The following is a 25,385-nucleotide window of genomic DNA, read 5'->3' as shown; positions in this document are numbered from 1 at the left end:
GGATAGGACTTCAAGGTCACGAGATTGCCGATACATATATACCACGTATTATTCCATTATAAAACTTTTAGTTTTCCCCCAGTTAGTGACTCTCTTTTTTACTTATTCGCGTTTTTATAAACGAAGAGCCAGTAACGTCTCACTACTCTGTACTCAGTTTTATTTTAAAGTATTTTTGAATTCGGCTGACAATAATTAGCAGTATAATAATTAGTTTACCTTACATTTAGGTGTTTAAGTGTTTATTTATTTTCACGAACTCGCTCGGTTCAATGAGCGATGCCCGAATCGAACCGAGCAATTTTACTCGGAAACCGTTTCGAGCGAGTTATGTTTTGAGCGAGCCTTAGACGAGACGAGTCTTAAACGAATCAAGCTATACATGAGTCGAGCGCAACTCAAATAAGGCTCGGCGAGCTAAAACGTCACCCGAGCCGAACTCGAGCTGAGTCAGTTTTAATCGAGCCTATGTCGAAGCGAGCCATAAATGAGCTGAGCGCGTATCGAGTCGGGACATAACCGAGCCGAGCCATTTTCGAGCCAAGCTAGAAAACTCGAATCAGCTCGCTCATTGACACCTCTAAACACCTGTTTGATTAAGGATCTTTCTTTTCTTTGACGAGGATAGCTTTCGATGGAATTTACGGAAAACATTACAATGTTTCTTCAACCGCTTCTTGTGGATGTCTGAAATTTTAATTGAACATAGTGTGCTACTAAAGTTTTTAATTCTCCATTACTGGCGTTTTTGATTGCGGCTTTTCTTTGGCGCGGTTTACCGGATGATACATATTTCAAAAAGTTTATATTTTCATGCACCCTATTCGGCGGAACCATGTCGCGATTTTATGCGCCTTCGCGATAGCACAGCGATTGCGATCTCGGTGGAACTTACAATGTTCTGGTGGATTTATACAGTATATGGTCGAAAGACGGGAACAACTCAAGTCTTCAACGTTTTTGACGTCAACCGGCAAAAAGTTTGAGAGCACGCCCGCTTTTTCTATCCCTTTGCAATAGAATTAACTCGCCTTTTCACGGATAAGTATCGCGACGGTTTCTCGACTGCCATCTGCACTGTCTTTTATCCTCCTGCGAATGTCCACGCTTCATAGTCTCCCGTTTCGTAAAGGGCCACCTTCTTAATAACTTCATTGAGCGAGCGGAGAATGGATTTTTTTAGGAGAAGGCTCGACGTTTCAAACAGTCTTGACTAATTAAAAATTTACTTACATTACAACGTCTCGAAGGAGAGATTCACTACAGCTCTTTGGAGATTTTTATTTGTCGGCTTTACTACGGCTTGTTTGAACGCGTCTATGACGAACTTGCTATTTCCGGGTGATATTTGTTTTGCGAGATGGTATATGGCTGACTAGTCACGTGAAGATTTAAAAATAACTTAATAGTGCGCATTTAGGTTCAAAGTTAGTATCTCCTTGCCGGGGTAGTATAAGTTTTATTAGAATCAGGATTGAGGTATTGCGCTGATGGCTGACTCTAACGAAGAGATTTGTTACATCTTTGTTATTGGCAATCTCGCGTAGCAAATCATAAAGTATTACAAAATTCTTTATATTCGGATCAAGAATATTTACGTCCAAAAGTCCTTCGAGAAATACCACCGCTGGCGAGAAATTCAGTACAGAATTAAACAAAGTAGATTGATATTCGGTGTAACACTATATTACTCTATAAGTGACTGGGTAAATACACTTTCTCATATTCTTAATTAGGTTTGCCACAAACACGGACTTTCCCGATTGGGGAGTGCCGCTTATTATTCCGTTAAAAGGGTGCTTTAGGCTTAGGTCTATTTCCATGACTAGCAATGTCGAAGAAGTATAAAGTTAATCTATTTGTAAAAGCATTTTTTTCGAACTACAAATAATAATAGTTAAAATTTCTTTACAAAATTCGTGACTCAGAAATGTTTTGTTTAGAAATACATCATGCGTAGCAGAAATATCGAGAGACTATAGAGCATCCGGGTAGGCGGTCTGTACTCTCTCGGAACAATCTTGAACTAAACAGTCATGTTGTAATTGCGATGGGAGGGAATACATACACCCATTACAATGTAATCGAATTGATTAACGTAACAGGAACAGTACGTTTTCCGCTATCAGAACTTGAACCCGTAAAGTCTCCCCTAAGATAGTTGAGAAATTCGAAAATATAATGACTATGTTTTTCCACAGCTCAATTCTAACTTTAAACCCTTTCTTTGCTGGGAAGAGCATTTCGTGGTTCTTGCCAGTTCCAGGGACCATCTCTCGAATGTCCAGATTTTAGTCGGGATATATACAATGTTATACTTATATACTCCTATTCCTTGTCGGACGGTAGAACTATTTTCCGTAAATTAGCTTTTCCCAACCAAATATAATATTAATTTAAATGTGTATAGTTCTGATGATAAGCTACCACAGCCCCCAAGTCCGTCACTTTTAAATCCAGAACAGGAGCCTATTCCCCTGATTACTAACGATCTTCCAATCAACAACGTGAACGCCGTAACGTATGTTCATAAATTTGCTAGTCTTTCCATTGTATATAATTTTTTTAATTTAGTATAATTAATGGCATTTTCTTATTAATGACACCCATGATTGACACACCAGAGGATGGGGTCGATGACCTATTGTTAGCTTTAATTGCTGAGATCACAGAGAATTTAATTACTAACCGGTACTAACTATACGGTATTTTTGAGTTAGTGGATATATAATAATTTGAATTTCTTTAGCCATTTCAACAAGTTTTGTGAAGCGCAGCAGGAGGCTGATGAAATAAAGTTTCCGCCACCCAATGTATAAGGCACTTAGTATGTTTCTTATAATAGTAATTGAAAATCCATGTATATATTATGTTTTAGCGTTATTGACCGGATCTGGAGGGTGATAATTGAACGTAGGTGGCTATATAGGAACTTGGAGAGGGATAACACATTTACAAGAGATGTTATAAACATAGTTTTTGAAAATATGACGAGTTAAATAGATTTTTAAGAAAAAAATGCTTTAAAACCAAAACCGCTTTTTTGTATTTCTAACTTGGCTTCCCTTAACTCCCCGAACACTTGAATTAAAGGTATTTTAAGTCCTTTGATGACTTGCGCATATAGTTGTTCTTTCAATATTATCCTACTTTTCTAATTAATTATGAATAGCAAATCAGAAATTTTTTACATCATTAGACTACTTTTTTTATAACACGGAAAACTCCTTAAACCGATGATGATTAAAATAATTTATTTTTTTCAGAAGGAAAAACGGTGCCAAAGGGAACCGAGGTAGCTGTTTTGATCTCATTTATTCAGAGGAACGAACGGCACTTTGAAAACCCCGACTTGTTTAATCCCGAAAGGTTCGAAATGAACAACATTCCCACTTTCGCCTTCATCCCATTCTCGTACGGACTCCGGAATTGTTTCGGTAATGCCTACTTATTAATAGAATCCCTTTACGCTTATATTTAGTTACATCTAGAAAAAGACTTGAGAGTTTTCCAATTTTTTGGTGCCGTAAAGTTTAAACTAAATTGGTTTACGAGTTACCGCTTATATTATATATGGGGTTCGTTCAGTAACGCAAATGTGGGAAAAATAAGTTTTTACTTGATGTTTACTTGATGAGCGCTTGTCGTCATAGTGACGTAGAAAGCTACTGAACAGTGTTATTTCTCGTCAGCGCTATTTTTAGAGATAAATGTTACGGGGCCCAGAAATCAGACGAAGCGAAAAATACAATTTTAAATAATAAATGAGTTGGTAAATAACGAAATTGTTGACGACAATATTGTTTATTGTAAAAACGATTTATCTATTATTAAAAATGCGAAAACGGCCACTCAAGTAGTAGATACATTCCAATTAAAAGATAGACCTATGACCAAACCAGTAGAATTGTTGAATGAAACTACAGTTGTATCATTTTAACTACTCCACCAGCTTAACTATAAACACCAATGCGTTTGAGCTCAAGACATGGGATGCCCATCGTGACATCAAATAAAAACGACCAAAATCGTACAGTAACAAAACTTTGGCATGATGAGCGTTAATGAACGTTTCTTTCGTACCTTCCATTTTTCAAGATGGCGTCGTGAAATATGCATTATACCTAGGTGACCAATCAACGCTGCAAATCTCAGATAAATCAGCTAACAATTAAGGCAACTTCCGCGGCCGGAACATTAAATATTTGAATCTGTTATTTTCCAAATTGGCTACGTATATGATCGACTAAATGTTTCCAATATCTGAGTGTGACTAATCGTTTAGAATAGCAACTTAATAGCTTCATCACTCAAAATAAAAGTGCAAAAGCGCTGGAAATAGTGAAAAAGCTGAGCTCCAGTCGATACGTTTTGGCGACCTGTTGAATATCAATAGAGACCAAGATCGACGAAAACACTCAGGCGCAGAAAGTGAAATGGCACGGTAACGGGCTTTCACTTAGCTTGGTTTAGAATTATTCCGTAATTTTTAAATAACGTGTGAACAATTACCTGGTTTAAACTGAAGCACGGTTAGGAATTATTTAACTGCTATATCAGTCCAGTGACCCAATCCTGTAATTCTAGTGTCTTTACTATACGTAGCACTGACTAGAGTGTTCTAAATGAACAAACTGGCAATTGTAAAATTTAGTGTAAAATCTTAAATAAGAACAACTCAAAACCAATTATTTAAAAAATATTTTTAATTTTAAATTGATAACTGGTAATTTACAAATTTAAAATCGCAAAATAACTTAACATGAAGGTTGCATTTGCTTGTTCAACAAAGCTTTCTCCAAAACCTTTTTACACCTGATTAACAATTTTGAAAAATAGTAATTTTCAGCGATTTTTTTAAGAATCTTCGTGGTTACATTCGATCTGTACAGCTGATTTCATTTTTAAATAATAAAATAAAATTGATTAATTTAAATTTGATAAATAAAATAAACGTCCTATTTCAAGTTTGACCCAAATATTCACCTGCTTTTTGAATAATTGTAGGACCAGCGTATGGATACAAGATCATGCTGTCATTTCTGGCTCACCTCTGTTTCAGATTCATTATTCAATCAGTGGATCGAGAAGATTCCGTATTAACCAAAACCATGATGGTACAAAGAGCAGACAAACCGATTCTGGTGCGAATGATATCACGACAGTGAATTCTTCTTTCCGCGATAAATGTTATTTGAACTTATATCTAATAATTTTGGAATATTTGTTTGTGAAAGGAAAAATTACGGCTTGTATATGCTGATAACGATTAAACAACTACAAACCCAATTTAAAATCATAAATATACGACGAGTACTTGAAAATCCATTCGAAGTCATAAAAGTTAAATTAGATAAATTCCAGAAGAAATTTTAAAGAGTTTTCTTGATTCAATGACAAGCACTTAGAAATATTATAATTATATCTCAAAGACAACAGCAAACCAGAAAATTCTTCAGCGTTATTTTGATTGACTAAATTTTCTATTTGCAAAGTGATTTGAGATAATATTGCGAGGTCTAGCCTTATCATTAAAGGTACAATTTCATGAATGCTTGACGTCTTCCACAAAAAGTGAAGAAGGGGAAGTGAAGTTTCCATGTTTCTATTAAGCTTTTATTACGCCATTTACGTAGAATGACACCAGTTAATGTTGAATAAGTGAATAAAAATTATCGTAAGAAAGTAGCTTCATGATATGATTAAGTATCGGGGTTTACTAAAATTACTATACTTTAATTCATAAATTACAGCAAAACAAATTCAAATGCAAATTTTATGTCCTTTCGTACAAATTATTGAACTAATTAACCCTTTTATACAGGGTCTTTTTTTTTGCTCGGAAAAGTGTTTTTTTTTCAAAAACTATTTGTAGTACCGATTTCAAATTTGGAAGGTCAATTCTCTATACCGGGGGACATCAGTTTGAGAAATTTGAGCGTTTTCGGTAACGTTTTTCACCAATTTTGAAAAATTATTTTTCGACCACTAGGTGCGAGATAAAAAATTTCTATTATAAAGTTTTAGGCCGTCATCGAAAACCCTTAAAAATTGTTCACTCGACGAAAAACAATTTATTTATCAGTGAAAATTCGAGCTTGAAAAATTTACAAGTTGGTGAAGCCAAATTACGATTGTTTGAAACGATAATTGAAAAGGGAACAAGTCTAATACAAACGTAGTAGAGTTTTCACACTTGAAAAAATGTACACGTTTGGTTTTTAAATGCAGATATTTTATTCACATAAATTTTTACAAAACATTTTCAATAATATCACCATTGGCTGCAACACAGGTTTGTGCGCGGACAATTAAGTTCTCAAACGCTTTCTCTACCATTTCTGGTGTGACGTCTCGGCAAGCACTGATTATTCGTCTAATGAGTTCCTCCCTAGTTTCAATGGGCGTGGCGTATACCTTTGCTTTAACGAATCCCCAGATAAAATAATCCAGCGGTGTTAGGTCAGGTGACCTTGCTGGCCAATGCACTGGACCATTTCTCCCTATCCACCTTTCAGGAAACTCGTTGTTGAGGTGCTCAGTTACTTGCCGGGAAAAATGCGGAGGGGCGCCATCTTGCTGAAACCACAACTGACGTCTTTCAGCCAATGGAAGGTCGTCGATTGCGTCACTCAGTTCGTTCTGTAGAAAATGTAAATACCTTTGGCCGTTGAGGTTCGTCGGCAGGAAAAAGGGACCAATCAAACGGTTTCCAACAAGTCCAACCCAAACATTGACCCGTTCAAATTGAACCTGGTGATGATATTCAAAACCCCAATGTGGGTTGATGTCAGACCAAAGATGGCTGTTTTGATGATTAAAGGGCCCATCTCTAGAAAATGACGCTTCGTCGGAGAACAAAACATGGCGCAAAAATTGTCTATCTTCTTGGACAGCATTTAGTAACCAGTTGCTAAATTCATAACGTCTTTGATGGTCTCCGTCAATTAGTCCTTGGTGGAGCGTAGCTCTGTATGGGTGATAGCGATTCTTACGAATAATTTTCCACACACGATTTGCAGAACAACCCAAATCAGCAGCGGCGTTAGCGCAACTGTGACGAGGATATGCCACAAAGTACGCGAGTACATTGTTCTCGAAGTCTAAATCCGGTTGACCCAATCCGCGAAACCTAGGTTGCAAGTTACCAAATTGATTCAAATCGTGAATTGCTCGTCTTACTGTATTTACAGATGGTGCTCCATTTGGATGTCTTTCTGCGAAGATTTCAGTCACTCTTCTAAGGTTTTGCGCTGCTTCTCCAAAGTAAATGGCAACTATCTCGGTACGCTCAGCTACTGAATAACGAGGCATTGTTCGAAATATTATCAAACACTGATAATAATCTCCCAAAGTTTTCCTTTAAATACCCAATGCATGTTTAGGATTGACCTATAGCCTCGTGTTTTTTAAATCCGGTCGTTGTTTTAACCAAAGTTTCAACTGGATTAGGTAATTCGGTTTCAATTATCGTTTCAAACAATCGTAATTTGGCTTCACCAACTTGTAAATCTTTCAAGCTCGAATTTTCACTGATAAATAAATTGTTTTTCGTCGAGTGAACAATTTTTAAGGGTTTTCGATGACGGCCTACAACTTTATAATATAAATTTTTTATCTCGCACCTAGTGGTCGAAAAATAATTTTTCAAAATTGGTGAAAAACATTACCGAAAACGCTCAAATTTCTCAAACTGATGTCCCCCGGTATAGAGAATTGACCTTCCAAATTTGAAATCGGTACTATAAATAGTTTTTGAAAAAAAAACACTTTTCCGAGCAAAAAAAAGACCCTGTATATTTTACACATAAAACGCAAGTAAAATATATATGACGTACTCGTCTTTAGTGTTTTATTCCAAAACTTGGTTAAGACATTTCATCACATACCAGATAAAGGATGACAATACAAAGATAACTTTGAATCTACGAGATGGTATTGTTTGTATTTCTGTATAAAGGAAGTACAATGGTTAAACAGCTCATTTTTATTTTTTATTTAGTATGCCACAGTTTTTCTTACGAACCCCCGTTGAGGAGTGAAGGGTCATCTTTCTTTATTTTCTTTCAAGTAACTAAAATATAAAAATTTCAATCATTAGTTTAATAAGTGGTCATCCACATAAAAATATTTCCTTACTCCAAAATTGTCGACCATATGACCAAATGTTAAAACCTTTATGATACTTAATGACGCATAGCACCCATAGAACAAACAGTTTGGCACACCTTTCATATTAAATTTTACATTTTTAAGATCGAAACCCAGAAAAATTGGACATATTTGTGAGCCTATTACTGTATATGATGTCTTTGGGCTAACAACATTGGTCATTTGGTTTATAACATGTATGTTGCTATTTGATTGAAGTCTAGTAGATATACTATTTGCCTTTTTAATGTGGGTTTAGGGTATCGTTTAATATTCCCTGACTGTTGGTTCCACTTACGTCGTTAGTTTGACCATTATATATCTTAAAGACAGTCAATATTCAATCAAAATTATCAACGATTTCCTAGGTGAGGTTTGGTTTATAAATCCACTATAATATTGAAATTGGATTTTAAGTATCTTATGAAGCAACAATATTGCAAAAAATGTTTATTTTTCATTATTTAGCGCTTTTATGGCGAAATTGAATAAACTAAGCTTATGATGAAGGATAATAAGTAAAAGATCAGTGTTGTATTTAGTTTCTCATTTCTTCTGAGCGCTTCATAATCAGTAACAAAAATGGTATTGTTCGTAAAATATTAATTGTCCGTTCCTAAAATAATACACATTTCTCCCATCCAATAACAAAATAATTAAAATGATAGTTTATCTCAGGAAATAATTAGCGTCAGTCTAACGGATAACAATTATTTCCAAAAAATTGAGTCGATAATAAATATTTCTCAAACGTTATTTGGTATCACGTTTTTTTAAATACTAAATAATCAGGCTAACGAACAAAGTTATTAAATGGATAAATTATCTGTATTCTCATCGATTAACCAAGTTGTTCATAATAAATGATTAAAAATCCCCGGTCCTTAAAAGTAATTCAACATGTTCGACTGTCTAGTTACACACTCTGGAATTGGCTCCTACCCCTTTATAATCTAGGTGCAGGAGATGTTTAATTAAGGGGACAGATTTTTATTTGCTTATGGTTCGGGTATGTGTCATCTCATGAAAAAATGAACAACCATAATTTTCCTTAACACAACTAGCACAATCTCAAATTTATTTTAAAAAGCACAACTTAAAATTATTTTTACTCAGCACATTTATAAATTATTACTCCGCTCCGGTCAGTTCAAATTCCTTTTTCCTACTGATTAGTGACCTCTCACCTCTCGCCACTCGTCACTCTTCTAAAACAAAACTTTCCAAGATGTAGTGCTCGGAATTCGCATAACTTTTGTTCATTTGAAAAGGTCTATTGAATATCAATCGGATATATCCATATGGACAAAATAGGCCTTTCTTTATCTACAAATAAAAATATTCGAAATACAAAGTGAAACGTATAATTGTATACTTTTTTTATCCGAACCCTCTTATCAACGAATAATCTTAACCAGAGATAGTAACCGTCGCATATGTTCAAAGTTCCCTTACCCATGGATAAATCTAAATAAACATTCAATATAATTGAATAAATAGTTCGCCTTTTTCAAAATAATATTGTTGATTTGGATAGGTTATTGAAAACAAAGTAGACTCTACTGAGGCTGATATATGGATTACTTTCAACACCTACAGTTACAAGACAATCACTTAATTTCGCTCAATCTATTCAGCTAGGTTTAGCAGTGAAACTACATAATCAGTTCGGGTCTCGAGATCTTATAGACACTCTTCACGCAATTGGATACATAACGTCATATGATGAAGATAAGTCAGCCGCTAAGTACGCGAGTGAAAATGAGATTGTCTCTGACGTTTTCCACGGTGAGGGGCTTATTAATGCTTGGTTCGACAACTTTGACTTACAAGTTTTCACACCAAATAGTGCGAGGGAAACCCACTGCATGGCTCTAGAAATGGTTCAAAACAGTTACGAAGCTTCTTTTATGACAACGGCTTCTAAGGTTTTGGACCTTAATATCCCTAGACTAAACAGACAACAAATGTCTAATCTAAATATCTAAGATTTATCGCCTACATATCTTCATTACTTCAATGGTCAGAAGAATTCTAGTCCACCCGAGCTTCGTATAAGCTCTGGAATTCCCTATCACTTACTTATAAAACTATATGAATCTATAGAAGCTGCTTTGCAGAGCGATTTCAATTGGCTTTTGTCACTTAATAATCAAAAAGATGAAACGAACTTGGTTCCCGAATGGTCCGGCTATATGGCTATGAAATCGCGAGAAGAACACGCCGTGAGAAAATGTACAATCTACATGTTCGGTCCTTTGATAGACCCGTCACCCTCACACCCGAATACTGTTTTGACAACGCTAATCTATATAGAGACAATTATGAAAAAGAGTTGGGTTGTCATATTTCCACGTAAGTGCTGATATGCGATTATACAAAGGTCTTACACAAATTAAGTGGTCTTTTCCAGAGATATGGAGAAATTTGATTTTTAGACCAAGAGGAATGCACACTTTGATGATTATTCCATTTTTTTTGCGGCTGGACACTGGAACTACGCCAGATATATAACGTGGCATCTTTTAGAAATGAAATCGTGTTTGCCGTTAGAAGCTTTCGAGAGTTTTTAAACGGAGAACATGTGTGTCATGGCCTTAAGTTGGTACAGTCTCAGATCTTACTTCTAAGTTATGTCATAATTTGAACGGTCCTTACGAAGTTTTCGTCATTTTTGATCAAAATCAGAAAGGGTCTATAAAATCTCAAGAACGGTCTCGACGCTCCAGAAAGTTGGCATCGAAGCAACTAATATTGAAAAAGGGTTCAGTTCTTCCCCCGAGAGACATGCTAATGAAAAGCGATGATAATAAACGCCAGTTAATCGTGGCTCTCCGCAATTCTAACCATGGTACTCCTTTTAATTTATTTTGTTTGGAAATACAAAATATGCTCAGTAGTCTCCATGAAGAAGTTTGACGGACGATAAATCGATATAAATGAGACTGTTGCAAAGTTAGGAGACAGAATTTCCGTTCGGAAAAGGAAAGGTCGGGGCCTTAAAATCGTTTTGGAAAACGAGCATTGACCTCACCCCAATGTGCGACGAGAACGCCCCCGAAGAAATTTACACGAAGTTAGGCACAGAGCTCATGGTTCATTTATACGGAGGCAGTGAAGTCACTGATATGAGAACTACCCTACCCAAACCGTAGTATAAATTGGTGTAAAAAAACAGATTACGGTTTGAATTTTTACTACCCACTCATAGATACTGCAGGTTCACAGTATAACCATGCTGGCAAACCTAATAATAAAAAAGTAAAATAAAATATGAAATTGGAGGTATTTTAAAAATGAAAATTCCAGATGTATAGGAGGCATTGCCTTTCGTTGTCGTCCATATATTATAATTCCAAATAAATTTATATTAGTTTATTATTTCCATACAATGGAAAAATAAATTTTGTCATCTCAATAATTGAACTGTTGGTATAAAAGTAAATTTTCATTTAAATCAAATTAAGACACGTATGCGAAATATTTTTTTAAACTAAATGTTTAAATTTATGCAGATTACTGTTTTTAACACATCATCAAAGTCAAGTTTGCCAACCAACGTTGAAATGGAATACGCGTACTTCGTTAATTTTGCATGAGGAGTGATACCGTTAACCGTATAAGCTCTTGACGCCGTTAGCTTGACATTCCAAAACCCTTCATTTATGGTTTAACTTTGTCATCGGTAACGTATGTCCGTTTTTAAAACTAAGTTTTCTTAAATGACTAAAAATCGAGACGGTTTATTTAAATTTTCTGTACGTTTCTTTGAATTTGAGCAGACTATAATCAAGTTTCTTTAAATTTGAACAGTTTATAATCAAGTTTCTTTAAATTTGAGCAAACTTTAATCAAGTTTCCTGTATTTGATCTCTGTAAACAATTCAGTCCGGACCTTTGCTTTGTTAAGGGTTCGGATTAAGTATTTGAAATAAAGGGCCTTACTCAAAGGTCACGGAAAAAGATGGTATTCATCGAGGCTGGCGCGTAGTAACAATTTACGAACGCGGGTTATTTTCCATAAGCTAGCGTTTGCTGTCGTTGTGATCTATTTGTTGTATGATGTGGAAAGTAATTTAGTTAACGGGTAATGGTCTTACGAAAATGACCCAATCCAATGTCAAAATTTGGATTCAAATGGAATCAAGACAAGTCAAGTTTTTCGGATCAAACGATTTTGATCATTTTGGAAATAAATTCATTGTATTTTGATAAAGTATGACACTTTTTATATTGTAATTTTCGATGGAATTTGCAGTTGCCCGATTTTATATAAAGTTTTGGAATAAAGTTTGGTCCACCATTTTTGTAAAGGTTGAAACAAAACAAAAAAATGTTTGAGTAAGTTGTCCAACTAAGCCGTAATGGTGCGGTGCTTTCCAATTCAACAGAAACTATAGTAGTAAAATTTTCCAAGTATTCTTAAAAAGTATTTTATTTTTCGTAGTACACAGAAGCGGTGAAATCGTTTTTTATAATTGTTTTGGAAGTAGAAGATATAGAGGTAAGGGTTGTTCTTCTCACTAGTCACCGCAGACTTCGATCTGATTGAAAATGCTTAATCTATCCGATTATACAAAGGTCAGTTCATCTGGTATTTTTTCATAATTAACACTTCATTCTTTGTTTAGAAACGTTAAATAGTAATCGGCATAGTCAGAAAAATTGTTCTTGCATATTCAAGGAATTGGTTTAAAATTTTGGCGAGTTATTTAGCTTTACTTAATTTATTCGTGTATTATTGTAGTTTATCCACCTCAAGAAAATAGACAAATTGAGCAAAAAAAAATTGAATTTCTGAGAGTAATTTGTCTTGAACAACTTTTTTTTTCAGATTGTACTATTAATCTCATTTTTGTCGATATTGGAGTTCCACACCGCAGAAATAGTTTATTTCGACTCGGAAGTACAGAAGAATGAGCCCGATTATTGGGCTTTTCAAAGGTTCACTCTCCCAAATTCAAGAGTTACCACTCGGATTTTCAATGAGGGTCTTGCGTGTCTGCTTTTGCGAGATCTGCATTTCGGACCATTCGGCGCATCAATTTTATCATTAGGAATTAAGCCTTCAATGAAGATCAGCGCAATTGCGGAGAACCTTCTTGTTTATTACGGACTGTTTACCGACGCGGACAACATAACCTATGAAAACTACAACCCAAAAACGAACACAATGAACATTGGTATCAATGCCCCCGATGGACAACGCGACGCCTACGTTTGCTTAGCTTCGGAATTAGCTCTGAACAATATAACTTCCATACAATTTTACACCGGCATTCCCGTAGAGGGTCAGTGGTACTATCTTCTTAATCAACATTCGGGAAAGGCTATGACGCTTTCTAATAATGATCATGGAGGGAACTTTTCCATTACTTACTTTCGAGAATTATCTTCCCAAAAATTTAGATTCGAAAAACTGTGCAATGGTCCGTGCGAAATCGATTGCAATATGAAGTACGTTAATTGGGACGGTGGGTACAAAATCGTTAATAACAAGGACAACCAAGACTTGGTATTGACCGTTAAAAACGCGAATACGGGTAACGACATCGTAGCTATGGCTGAGCCGTTCCGGGGCGCGCTTCATCAAGTTTGGTACATCCAAGAATACAGCGCCGGATTTCGCTTCCGCCCAAAGTTTTTGACCAAGAAATGTTTGGACGTCTTCTTTTACGACATTCACGTAGGCGCGCGTGTAACTACGTACAACTGCCGAAATGCTGAGGACACGAGCATGACTTGGTTGGTTGTTAAGGCTTGTCGTTAAGTTATCGTCCATCTGTTTTCGTCGGAAAGTTTAGAAATTTAAACAGGGAATTAACCTTTCATGGCGGAAAGGGCAATCAGCGAAAAAAAAAACATAAAACGTTTGCAGTTTACTTTGTAGCTACTGCTATACAAAATTTACTGTTCAATAACTTCTTGTAGTAGATTTAAATTAGAGTAGTAAACACTATTATTACTCGACTTATTCAGTGAAAAATTTATTGTTCTCCAAATGCATTAATCACCATAAACCAATTTTCTTTAAAAAGGGGTACGCCTTACAGCGATAGTTATATTTCTACTGGGTTAGGTTCTGGTCTCTGAGTAATGGTTGCTTAGCAACATGTTTTGTAATTGTTTTAAATAACATAATAAAATTTCTCTTAATTTTGTATAATTTTTATTTAATTGTGTTCCGATTTTACGCTTTTAGTTAAAATAAATTAAGTAATTAGATTTAGTCTGGTACTATTTTTACAATTTAGGTTCTAGTTCAATATAATTTTTATTTCAATAAAATTAAGTTATCGCTTAGTATTTAGATAAAAATTGTTATTTGGGTAGGTAATCGGCCATTCGGTGATTTCTGGTATATTAAGTCCTTTAAAAAAAGTACCAGCCAGTTCTTATTTCAGATTTTATATTATATTTGAAATATAATTTCCTGAATATGTCTTTTCTGTTTATAGCTACTTTTACAGGCTTTGCTTCTTTAAAGCTACAATGGCAGATCGACAACCTTTTTATGATACGCGTTTACCTTGAACAAATCAATACTAAAAAAAACTTATACTCATCACTCTAAAGACTTAAAGAAGCGTAATTCACTCTTGGCATGTTTGAACGTATCCAAAAGGCGGCCATGTTAAAGAAAACGAAGTCAATCGATTTTTAAACGTGGCTTCTCCTTGTGATACGTTTACAATTGTGCAGTTGCTGTTACGAAAAATTTTAGCAATAGAGGGTTAGAAAGAATATTGTTTATCGCTTGCTAGAGGCATTCTGTTACTGTCTTTGAAATCAGAGCTCACTATGACGTCATTGGCCATATCAAGCGAACATTCAAAATGCATTTCAGAAATTATATTGGGGAAGCTACTTGTTTGCATTGAAAATGTCACTGTGTACCAATTTGAAAAAAACTAACACGTCCAGGCTTTTCGTCTTCTGTTTCGTCAGATAGGGAATAGCAATAGAGGGTTAGAAAGAATATTGTTTATCGCTTGCTATTGGGGAAGCTACTTGTTTGCATTGAAAATGTCACTGTCAGATAGTGAATACAAAGGCGTTAGTTTAAAATGTCTTTATAATTCATTTTAACCTACCGTGTTTATAATTAAGAATTCATATAAGGCGGCATTCCGTTGGAAAACATTTAAATTTGGACTTTTGTAACAGGGCGGCTCTGAAACTGCCCAGCTATAAACTTAACTATAGTCAGCTTATATAAAATGTTATATCTTCTGCCGACTAAGCATCATGGTTTCACTGGTTAGGCCATAAAACGTTCACTACATTACAAAAGATGTATTATTCTTTCCGCTAATAGTGAGAACGTCTTTCGTGTTGAGTAGCCCTAGGTGGCATATGATACCTATAGATTACCCCTTTAGTGGCATCTTTCCTTTTGAAATGCTTCTTAGTGATATCTCTCCTAGTGACAACAACTTTCCTTTCCCCTTAACTACTGAAATTTGATGACTATGCTAATTGATGATTTTATGAAGGTGGAACTTAGCTTTAAAATTTGCCCTCTAGTTCATAGATTAACTTTAATTAATCTTAAAACGCAAACTTATTTTACGAGCAACATAAAAGAGTTTCTAGCGCAAATGCAAATCGCTCACGAAAAAAACATTGTAGTGAGAAAAGTAGGTGGGGGGGGGGCAAGTAAGAAACTTTTAGCTCGAAGCTCTGCCCTTGGACAGAAAATCCGGCTTCTTTAATTTAATTAAATTACTGATACATACTGCGAAGCGAGGGTAGCATATGTACAGCCTTGCAGGGATACACGATATTAGAGATGATGTATTTGGAACAATTTGGCGCAAGGCCCAAAGTGTAGTATTGTTGAAAACATCGTTTGGGAGTGAATTCCAATTCTTGATGGTGCGATAGGTAAAGCGCCATTGTCTCAATTTAGTATTTACTCTGGGCTTGAAGATTTTGGGCAGGTGGCCTCTAGTTTTTCGCAGGGGTCGAGTTTAAATAACGCATCACAGTAAATATCAATGTTCCAGACCACAAACTCCATAAATGGACAATGTCATTAACAGCGTGGCGGATGAGAGGAGAGTCAATGTTCAATTTTCGGTTCCTGAACTCAAGGGGCAGTTTGTCTAGGCCGCGTTTTAATTTAGTGAACCTGTTGTGCGCCTTCACGAAACATTCATGGTCACCAGAGGCATGTGGAGTCCATACCTTAGAAGCAAAATGTATGTTAGGGAGCACCAATAAGGTGTAAAGTATGCGCATTAGACGTGGGGAGCGGAAGTTAACGGTGCGGTGTGTCAAGCCAATAAGATAGTTGATCCGTTTAACCACTTTGGAGGAATGGTGGCTGAAATCCATGGCGGAGTCAATCCAGACACCCAGGTCGCGGAGAGAAGAGTCGGCTGGGGCTAGCGTGCCACCATTCAGGGTATAAGGTAATTGAGGATTCATGTGGACAAATTAGCATACACCGCTTTTGGAGACATTGAAGCTCATACCGTGATCGTTGGCCCAAATAGCCACCACATCGAGGTCAAGACGGAGATGGGAGCGTTCTTGATCAATATGTACAGGGTTCGCAAGTAAAGTGTAATCAGCAACCAAATAAATTTTAGAGTGCTTGACCACACCGGGCAGAGAGTTGATGAAGATATTGAACAAGATTGGGCCAAGCACACTTCCCTGGGGAACACCATTAAGAGCAATCAGGGAGCATGATGTAAGGCCCCGAAGGACAACAGCTTTCTTTCTGTTTGTGACGAAATCCTCAAGCCAGTCCAATGCTTTGCCCTGGTATTCCTTTTACAAAGCATTTGGTTGTGGTTAATAGTTGGTTAGTGCGGTGCCTCCAATAAATACTTTTAAAAAAGTATTTTTTTAAATCATTTCATTTCATAGGTTTTTTTAGTAGTGATATTAAGCTTGTCAAGTTGTGATATTAAGCTTGTCAAGTTGTGATATTACGCTTGACAAAATGTGATATTAAGCTGGTCGAGTTGCGAAATTAAGCTTGTAGTGGTGCGATATTAAGCTTGTCAAGTTGTGATATCAAGCTTTTCGAATTCGGATATTAAGCTAGTCAGATTGCAATACCATTCTTAAGGTTAAAAATTTGACTAACGTATTCAAAGTAAGTTTGATTATTTATATTCATTTTAAGGGAACATATTTTAACTAATTTGAAACTTTCCAGTTAATCTTCCGTATTTTAGAAATGAATACTCCGAAATCATCAACATCAGGCCTAAATTTGTCCCAAGGTCTCCTTGTCCAAAATAACTGAGACGATGCAATTATCTACCCAAAAGAAGATTTATCAAATACGATAGAATATCTACCCAAAATAACTGAAGAAAGCAATACCTCGTGGTATGATTTAAAATCACCGCCCGTTCAATTGAAGATGTACGTTTCTAACGGACGGTAACATTTTTCTTTCTTCAGTAGATGCACAATTTTAAATGAATTTTTGTTGATCTAATCGACGTAGAATAAAGGTGTCTTATGCCTTTTTTGTATTGATGTTTAGGATGCTAAATATTGCTTTAATTACGGGAAAATTCGATTGCTCAATGAAAAAAACGGGAAGACTGTATCTTATGGCTGCTTTAAGGTGGGGTGGCGGAGTGGTTAGCACTTTCGCCTCGCAGCAAGAGGAGCCGGGTTCGATCCCAGCTAGTGGCACTGGGTGAAAATCCGGAACCACTCCTTCTGCGTAGAGTTTGTAAGTTCTCTCCCCACTGGTTAAAGGGGTTTTCCACCGAGATCTTCGGTTTCAACTTCCCATAAAAACTTGCTGAGGTTAACGGTAATAGTTAGTGTAGGGAGCTGTTGGCTCGCGTGGCATGAAGGGCTTGCCACCACCCTCCTACGCATTGTAACCCGGCTTATGTGGTCGAAGGTGGTGCCTTGGGTATTGGCTCTATTTAAAAAAAAAGTATAAGAGAAACGTTTTGCGGTTGATAAAAACCACGTTGCTCTTGTGGTGCTAAACGATGATCTACCTTGAGCTATAACGCAAATTTGAGACACTTCCCAACGAAGATATTTCTCTTATCAGTGAAGCTTCATGGAAAGTGGATATGAATTCATTCATTCTTTAGTTATTTACGATTAAGGAAACTTAAAGAAATGTAATATATCAAAAGTAATTTTCCAATTTTTGAGATATATCACCCCCTTTAAGCTCATAGATCTTACTTTCAATTATCTGAATATCAGGACGGAATTTTTCAGGGGGTTGTTTGTGTTAATTTAATGGCAACTTTTTTAATAAAAACCCACACTCACAAAGAAAGTTGTGGCCTAATAATCTTTGATTTGCACAAACATCGGATAACATCATCTACTTTTGGAAAAGTAATAAAATAAAATTGAGTTAAATGATACAGCCTTTGGTTGTTATACAAAGTCTGCTAATTAAAGTAGAGTTCGCGCTGTGCAATAAGATGGGAAAAGAAATGTGTTTATTTTTCACAAGTATGAAAAGGGGTTGAAAGTTATTGGCCAGCAGTAGATAATTTTTAACAGCGGTATTGTTTTACCCTAAAACGAACCATTGCTGGGTACATCTCCTATTCACCTGATAGTGTTGTGCTTGACTAACCCTTCGGTTTGCTCGTATGTAAATGTTCCTACACATTTGCAGCTTTATTACCAAGTGATATTTTTAAGAAGCAGGTCTCTTACTTTTTATACCAATCATGGGAACCTAAGTTGAAATAAACCCATGGATAATATTTTCAAATCATTGGCTATTTAGGTTTAAATGGTTTCACCTGCTTTGATTTGATAGTTGATTTCACGAAAAGTATTTTCATTCATATCGTGAGATTTGACCTCGTTCTTTGGAACAAAAACATAATTACAAAGATATATTTCTTTGATTTGCTAACTGCAATTGAAAAATCATATCTAACTCATGGTGGAATAATTGGTATAAGACTAACGAGGCCGTGATAATTAGTTGCAGACTAATAATTTGAATACGTTCCTGACTCTAAAACAAGCGAGCTTAATGTGTGGCACTTGAACTCTTGCGTCCCAGATGGCTCTAGTGTTGGGATATAGGTCATGTTACTCTTTCAGCTTTGTCTTATCAATGGCTTCTCGTGTTGGCCATTTGAATACTCATTTGCCCTAACCTCAAATACATGATACTGATCCACGAAATTGTAATTCTGCTCATTTATTTTACTTGACACACCAAACCTATCAGCATGAGCCCTAGTCGTATTCTAATCATCACTAGGAAAAATTGTTGAGTAGGGGTTAATTTTCTTGGGTTACCAAATCCCGTGGTTTCAATATTTTTCTTCCGATACCCCAATAAAAGGTTTTCATTTTTCTTTTTATCTCTTTAATAATTATAAAATTGAGCAACATTAAAACTGTAAATGAACGAGGCGAAACAACATACAATCAAACATTAACTAAACCATAGCCGGATAAATAAGATTAGTTTCCATTTTGCGACATGTGCTTAAAAACGAGCAAACTGTGGGAATCTTTCTATTTTATAAAGATAAATAAAAGCAGATTAATTCCGTAAAATATTTTTTTACAACTAACACATATAATCAAAAACGGATCACGGGTATCTCTTAAAGAAAAAGCTATTTAAAAATATTTTTGGGAAGTTAATTAATTTCCGAATGATGAAGATTATTGGCACTAATTTGGTATAGAAAATTATTTATTCCTTAAAAAATGATTTTCTTTAAATATCTGACAAATATTCGGAATTAAAAATTAGTATTTGATATTCAAGAGCTACACGTATTTATAAAAAAAAGGACAAAAGTGGAAGGATTTCGCGGTTTAGTTTATCAAATGATAATATTATAATGTTTTTTTTGGAAAAAAAATAAATTTAATGTCATTCACATACGTAGCCTTTAGGCTTGGAGTTACTTGCTAAACGGTAGCGCGTCTGTGCCACGGTAGCAGTTGCGTTATCAATTTCACCTTCAAGTTTAAATAGTTAGTAAAAAAAGTATCTCAAACGTGATTTGATCAGGCAGCCTTCCATTCTGGGCAACATTTGTTTCATGGTTCTTTGTCACGTAACGTAAAAATGTGCAGCGACGCCACTTATGCATTTAAGAGAACCAGTTTGCTCTTTTAGAGTGATCCTACTCAAAGTTCCGTTAAGATTATATTCTTTACATAGTATATTGTACCTGGCCCACAATTGGTCGGAGTGTGCAATAACTGGCGGCCTTACCGGGGAGTCGGGGTCTGGCTCTTAAAACCCATCACGGGCGGTAGCGCGCTGGGAGATGTTAGCTTCGTCCAAATGGTCCTATCTCCACGTCTCACTTCGGTCCGGTGTGGGCTGGTAACTGGGCTTCGGCCCGGGCTAACGGAGAGGGTCCAGGCTAACCAGCCGCCTCAGCGGATTGGGTAACCTGATGTGGTGCTGCGGGCCTCCGTATGAGGGCATGGCGGTCCTGTTTCCCGGCCTTTTGGGCTCCGGCCGGGATATCCGGTGCCAGCTGTGCCGGGTTACTTGGACTGCTGTGTGCTCGGCGTTCCCCTTTAGGAGCTCTTTCCAATGGGTTTGGCTCTCTACCTTCCTAGGTAGGGTGTCGGCCGGAGTTGCCAGAGCATCCGCTCTTACTCCCACTGCTGTGTGCGAAGTGGCGCGCTGGTCGGCCCATTGCTGCAACTTCTGCTGGGTTGAGCGGCTTTCGTCAAGGGTGCGGCCATCAGTAGTGGGGTTCTGCTACCCATGCTGGTTTTGTCACCAGTCCGGGCTTGTGGACACTGGCGTAGGGCATTATGATGAGGTGGTGTGGTTTGAATCTTACCGGTACACCGGGCTCTAAATCTGATGCATGTCCAGTTTATTTTACCTTAGATAAATATTTACTGTGTATTGTCCTGAACCAAAGCGTCGTTGTAAGTATAGTTAATGATCAACAACGAAATTGTTGAGCCTTGGACCGAGGAAAGACTATATATAGTATACATCGTACGTAGATGTATCTAAGTTAATAGTAATTTTGTACTTATCGGTTTATTAGTCTACCAGAAAAATTATCTTTTTTACGAAAAACAGATGCATGGACAGTTTTTATGAATAATAATTTAACTTTAATGATGGAGTTTCGTCGCTCAACCATTATTTGGACCATCCGTGGGAATCATGGTCGATTTTGAAGGGCTTCATTTTATTGCACATTGGACACTTCATTTTTTCAAAATTTAGATTTGCATTAAATTTCGTGAAACTGCCAAAAGAAATACTACGAAAGAGGTGGTCTCCATTTTTCAAGACCAAATTCGGTTTGTACTCGAAATTCCCAAATACCAGCGATATATGATCTTTCTTCATCGGTCAAATTCATATGAGCAGTTGAATAAACATTGGTTTCATGGCTAGGTGAGTTTTGTGCTGTTCCAGAACCACTTCACATTTTTCGCCAATCGACATACAACATTTTCCCATTTTGCAAGTCCCCTGTGATTTCAATTGTTTCTGATCTTGCTTGAGCGACTTGCAATGTATACCCGAGCGTTTTCAGTGCAAGCATGATATTTTGGATACATCTGAAACGAATTGGAAGTGTTCGTTTTTCTTCGTTATTTTCCCTTCACTGAAGTCTAACAGAATAAATAAAGTTACTTAAAGGGACTATAACCTTCAAGACGATCTTTTTTCAAGACCTCTTAACAAACCACTAAGTACTGACAAAACTATCTGAAGTTAAGGCGAGAGTGGTGAAAAGTGTTTCCGTGTTATTTTATGAAATTTTAATTTAACATTAAATTGAGCTATTTATTGGTAATTGAAACACTTTCTGTACTCTAAAGTTTTATACCCTACTTGTAGAAATCGATTTAGGAAATATATCAACAGACGTCGTGGCAGACAGTATGCGTTTATGAAATATAAGAAACTACTAAATGAAACGGAATTATGACAAAACCCTTAAATGTGAGTTTAATAATTTAAATAATTTTTCAAATAAAGAAATTATGTTTATATACGTCTAGAGGAAACCATGATTTAGTCGTCAGTTTTGAGGGAACTGAAAAAAATTATGTACCAACAATAGTATTTTTCATCGTATATGAGATATTAAAATTGAAAACTTAAATGGTTTTTGACATTTTTTCACGTGCAGACCAAACTCTGAAAATAAGCCTACACAATATTCAAATACGTTCTTGTCTACACTTACAAGTTAGATGTATATTGCCGAGGTACAAATACAAAACTAAACATTACCATTTTAATTTTGCAAAAACTTTGCTTTTGTCCCATTGGGTCGATTCTCATTCAACCGAATCACATTCGAGGGACTGTCCCATTCGACATTTTGTTTGCTCACAAGTGAAAGCATGAAACCTAACCTAACTTTACCTAACCTAACCTTACCTTACCTATCCTAACGAAATAAACAGATTTCACCTTTAGTAAAATATATGTTCCATAACGATAAAATAGCGTATCGATTTACAAAATCACAGCCGATCACGAATAGCAACCGACCAAGTTAGGAATATGAGTTAATTTATGGAGTGCCAGCAGCTTGAAACCCTGCGACGTCACCAATGTTAAACGTCTATTGAGAAAAAACGCTAGTTTTCATGACAACCATTACGGAAGCTACGGCTGTGACGTCACTTACTTTTAAAAACGCATCAACTGCTAGCACTCCATATGTTCAAAATATTTTTAATTATTTTTATTTTCTCTCGGTTCGGGTATTGATTTTTACTTCGATTTGGATTTGTAAAAATATTCTATACACTTTTTCGAATAAATGGGATTCGACCCAATAGGATTGCAAAATTAGAATTCGATCAATTGGGAAAGTATATTTTTTGATTCGATTCATTGGGAATTCGACCCAATAGGATTCTATCCAACGGGAATATACCAAAACTTTCCTTTCCTTTGGTAAATTATGTGCCTTTGATAAATGTACGCGGATAATATCTCGTTAAAAACATACATTGTCACAAGCTGTGCACTTAATCTGACTCTTAAGATCTTCCCCTTTTTTGTGATAAATAACAACTTTACTCGGAGACTGAATTTCATCTTCATGGATTCACTTAATGTGATTTTTTAAGGCTAAATCTGAGGCTAATTAAGTGTCACAATATTGGTAAACATAGTTCGATGACATTGATTGATTTTCTGAATTATCATGGTCTTAATTCTCTTTAAACTCGGCATCTCTCTTTTGTTGATGTAGTCTTTCAATATATCTTTTTAAACTAAACCTAGAGGCGAAAATCTTGTCGCATTAATCACAGATGAAATTTTAACTGAAATGTGGCTTAAATACTCAGAAAAGTGTTCCGCCAACCTTTCGAATAGACTAGTATTTCCGTATGCCCATATTAGGTTCCCGCCTTTTTGAAAAGTAAGCGGACGACTCCACTGAAATCGTCTGCTAGTCCATCGAAGCTATGCTGAAATAAGTACTACACTAAGTCAAAACCTAGGCTTCACTATTTTGTAAATAATAATGAAGGACCGTTAGACTTTGATAATCATTATTTTTATAAGGAAAAAGACAAGTAATTTAAAATGTATGTGAAATAACGAATTTCATAACTCATTCCCAAAGGATTTTCGTCCAAGCTCGCACGTAATCATTTACCTTCCAAAACGAGAAGAATTTACTAAATTTGCGACATAATTCTATATAATAACTTAAGCCAATTTGATTGGTTGCACCGGCCAGTGCTATTACAGCAGGGAGTAAGTACATTTCGCCTCTGAAAATCAAAGTGGTGAGTTGTTACCGCCGGTTGTGAGCCTTTGCATTGCAATGATAATTTGTATTTTCTTTATTTCGACAAAAACGTATTCGCAAACGAAAGCAAATGTGGCAGACAGCGAACACGGATGGTAATAATTATTTTGCCTTCTTAAGGGTTTGATCATCCATTACGCCCTCTATTTTTTTAATTTTTGTACTATCATTTTTTATTTTCTCTCTTTTTTTAATCTTAAATATGTTTTTTTTTCATACGTGTATCTATAACTATAAGTCTAAAGTTAGTCGTTTTATTTATTTATTTATTTGTATGTCATGTTCCGAAAAACTCGAGAACGGTTAGCACTATAGCTTTGAAATTTTAACTCAATGTTCAGGGTCTGATTTCCAACTAAACGCGCCTAATTCCAAATACCTGACATGTTTATTAATATAATTCAATTTTACTCATAATTCAATTTTATTTTACACGAATTTGGACTTTCGCTTATTTGCTTTCCTTATCTACTATTCCGGCTGGTCTCGGCTTTCAATTTTTTCTCGACTTCCACCCCTTTGCTTCCCTTATCTTCACTCCAGAGTTCCTTGCGCCCGTCCCGACCTTTAAACTTTTTAACGGGTTAGTGTGAAATTCGTAGAAGGGGAGTTAGTGTGAAAGAAGAGGAGGTTTACTTGGGATTTTTCAGTAGTTCAGGACTTTTTGTTACGCGTGTTACGTTTTTGCTACAGCGTTTACCTTTCTTACGTACAAATCAAATCAAATTCATTAAAACTAAGACCCCGGGCTAAGCCCGGTATTAAAGCTAGTTATTTCATAAAATAAAAATTTCCCTTAACGGAATATATGTTTTGTATTGTTCTTTTTGTTTATCCCCTTCAATTAAATCCAAAAAAAATTGTTTCATCCAATAAAGGGATTTAAGTTTTAAAAATTAGTTTTATTTCACGCCAATAATAATTACCACGATCAAATATCAAGTTACCTTTTCTTTTTCCCCTTAAAGGGACAGTGCCTTATAATATGTTTCCAACGTAAAATCCTTACAAAATGTATATTAGATCACCGGAATCTATAAGAACCTTAAAATTATCCGATCTAAAAGTGTTAAATAACCTCTAGAGGAATAAGAAACTGCAACATTTCCAGTCGTCGCCCCAGAGACGAGAGAAAGAAGGGACCGAAACAAGCTGAATGGATCATCGATATGGTTTTAGAGGGAACAGGCCGGACGAATCGAAGTCATGGAAGTCATTCCAATCAACAATCAAAATCATTTAGCACACTTCCGGCCGCTCACATTTTCCAGTCTCCCCAAGCTGGAAAACAACAAAACCAGAGGGCACCCTAAATGAAAAAAGAGATCCGCCGCTCATGTCAGAGAACCACGACACCAGACTAGTTTGGATTTAACAGAAGAGTTTCCCCAGTTCGTACTTTTTTTCCGCTCTAATCCATAGTGAAAATAAAAGAGGCCGAAATGCCCAAATAAATCTCCTACAAAAGACGCA

General features: G+C 36.1%; 1 protein-coding gene across 2 annotated transcripts; it reads left to right on the top strand.

The window, feature by feature from the left end:
- Positions 1 to 11,683: 11,683 nt before the first annotated feature.
- LOC149957386 (uncharacterized) lies at positions 11,684 to 14,317 on the top strand. Of its 2 annotated transcripts, none has more exons than XM_090164789.1 (4): positions 11,684 to 11,836; positions 12,410 to 12,492; positions 12,599 to 12,732; positions 12,986 to 14,317. In XM_090164789.1, the coding sequence occupies exons 3-4, from the start codon at positions 12,706 to 12,708 to the stop codon at positions 13,919 to 13,921; spliced, it is 963 nt and encodes a 320-aa protein (XP_090020915.1). In that variant the 5' UTR covers positions 11,684 to 11,836; positions 12,410 to 12,492; positions 12,599 to 12,705; the 3' UTR covers positions 13,922 to 14,317. The 2 variants fall into 2 exon arrangements, with proteins under 2 accessions (XP_090020915.1, XP_090020914.1); XM_090164788.1 differs by having other exon boundaries at positions 11,684 to 11,841.
- Positions 14,318 to 25,385: the final 11,068 nt, after the last annotated feature.

The sequence above is a fragment of the Leiobunum rupestre genome, chromosome 2 (assembly GCF_980474605.1).
Source record: "Leiobunum rupestre chromosome 2, qqLeiRupe1.1.hap1, whole genome shotgun sequence".
Lineage (NCBI taxonomy): Eukaryota > Metazoa > Arthropoda > Arachnida > Opiliones > Sclerosomatidae > Leiobunum > Leiobunum rupestre.
Note: the sequence above shows the minus strand (reverse complement) of the source record. Positions and strands in the feature narration are given on the sequence as shown.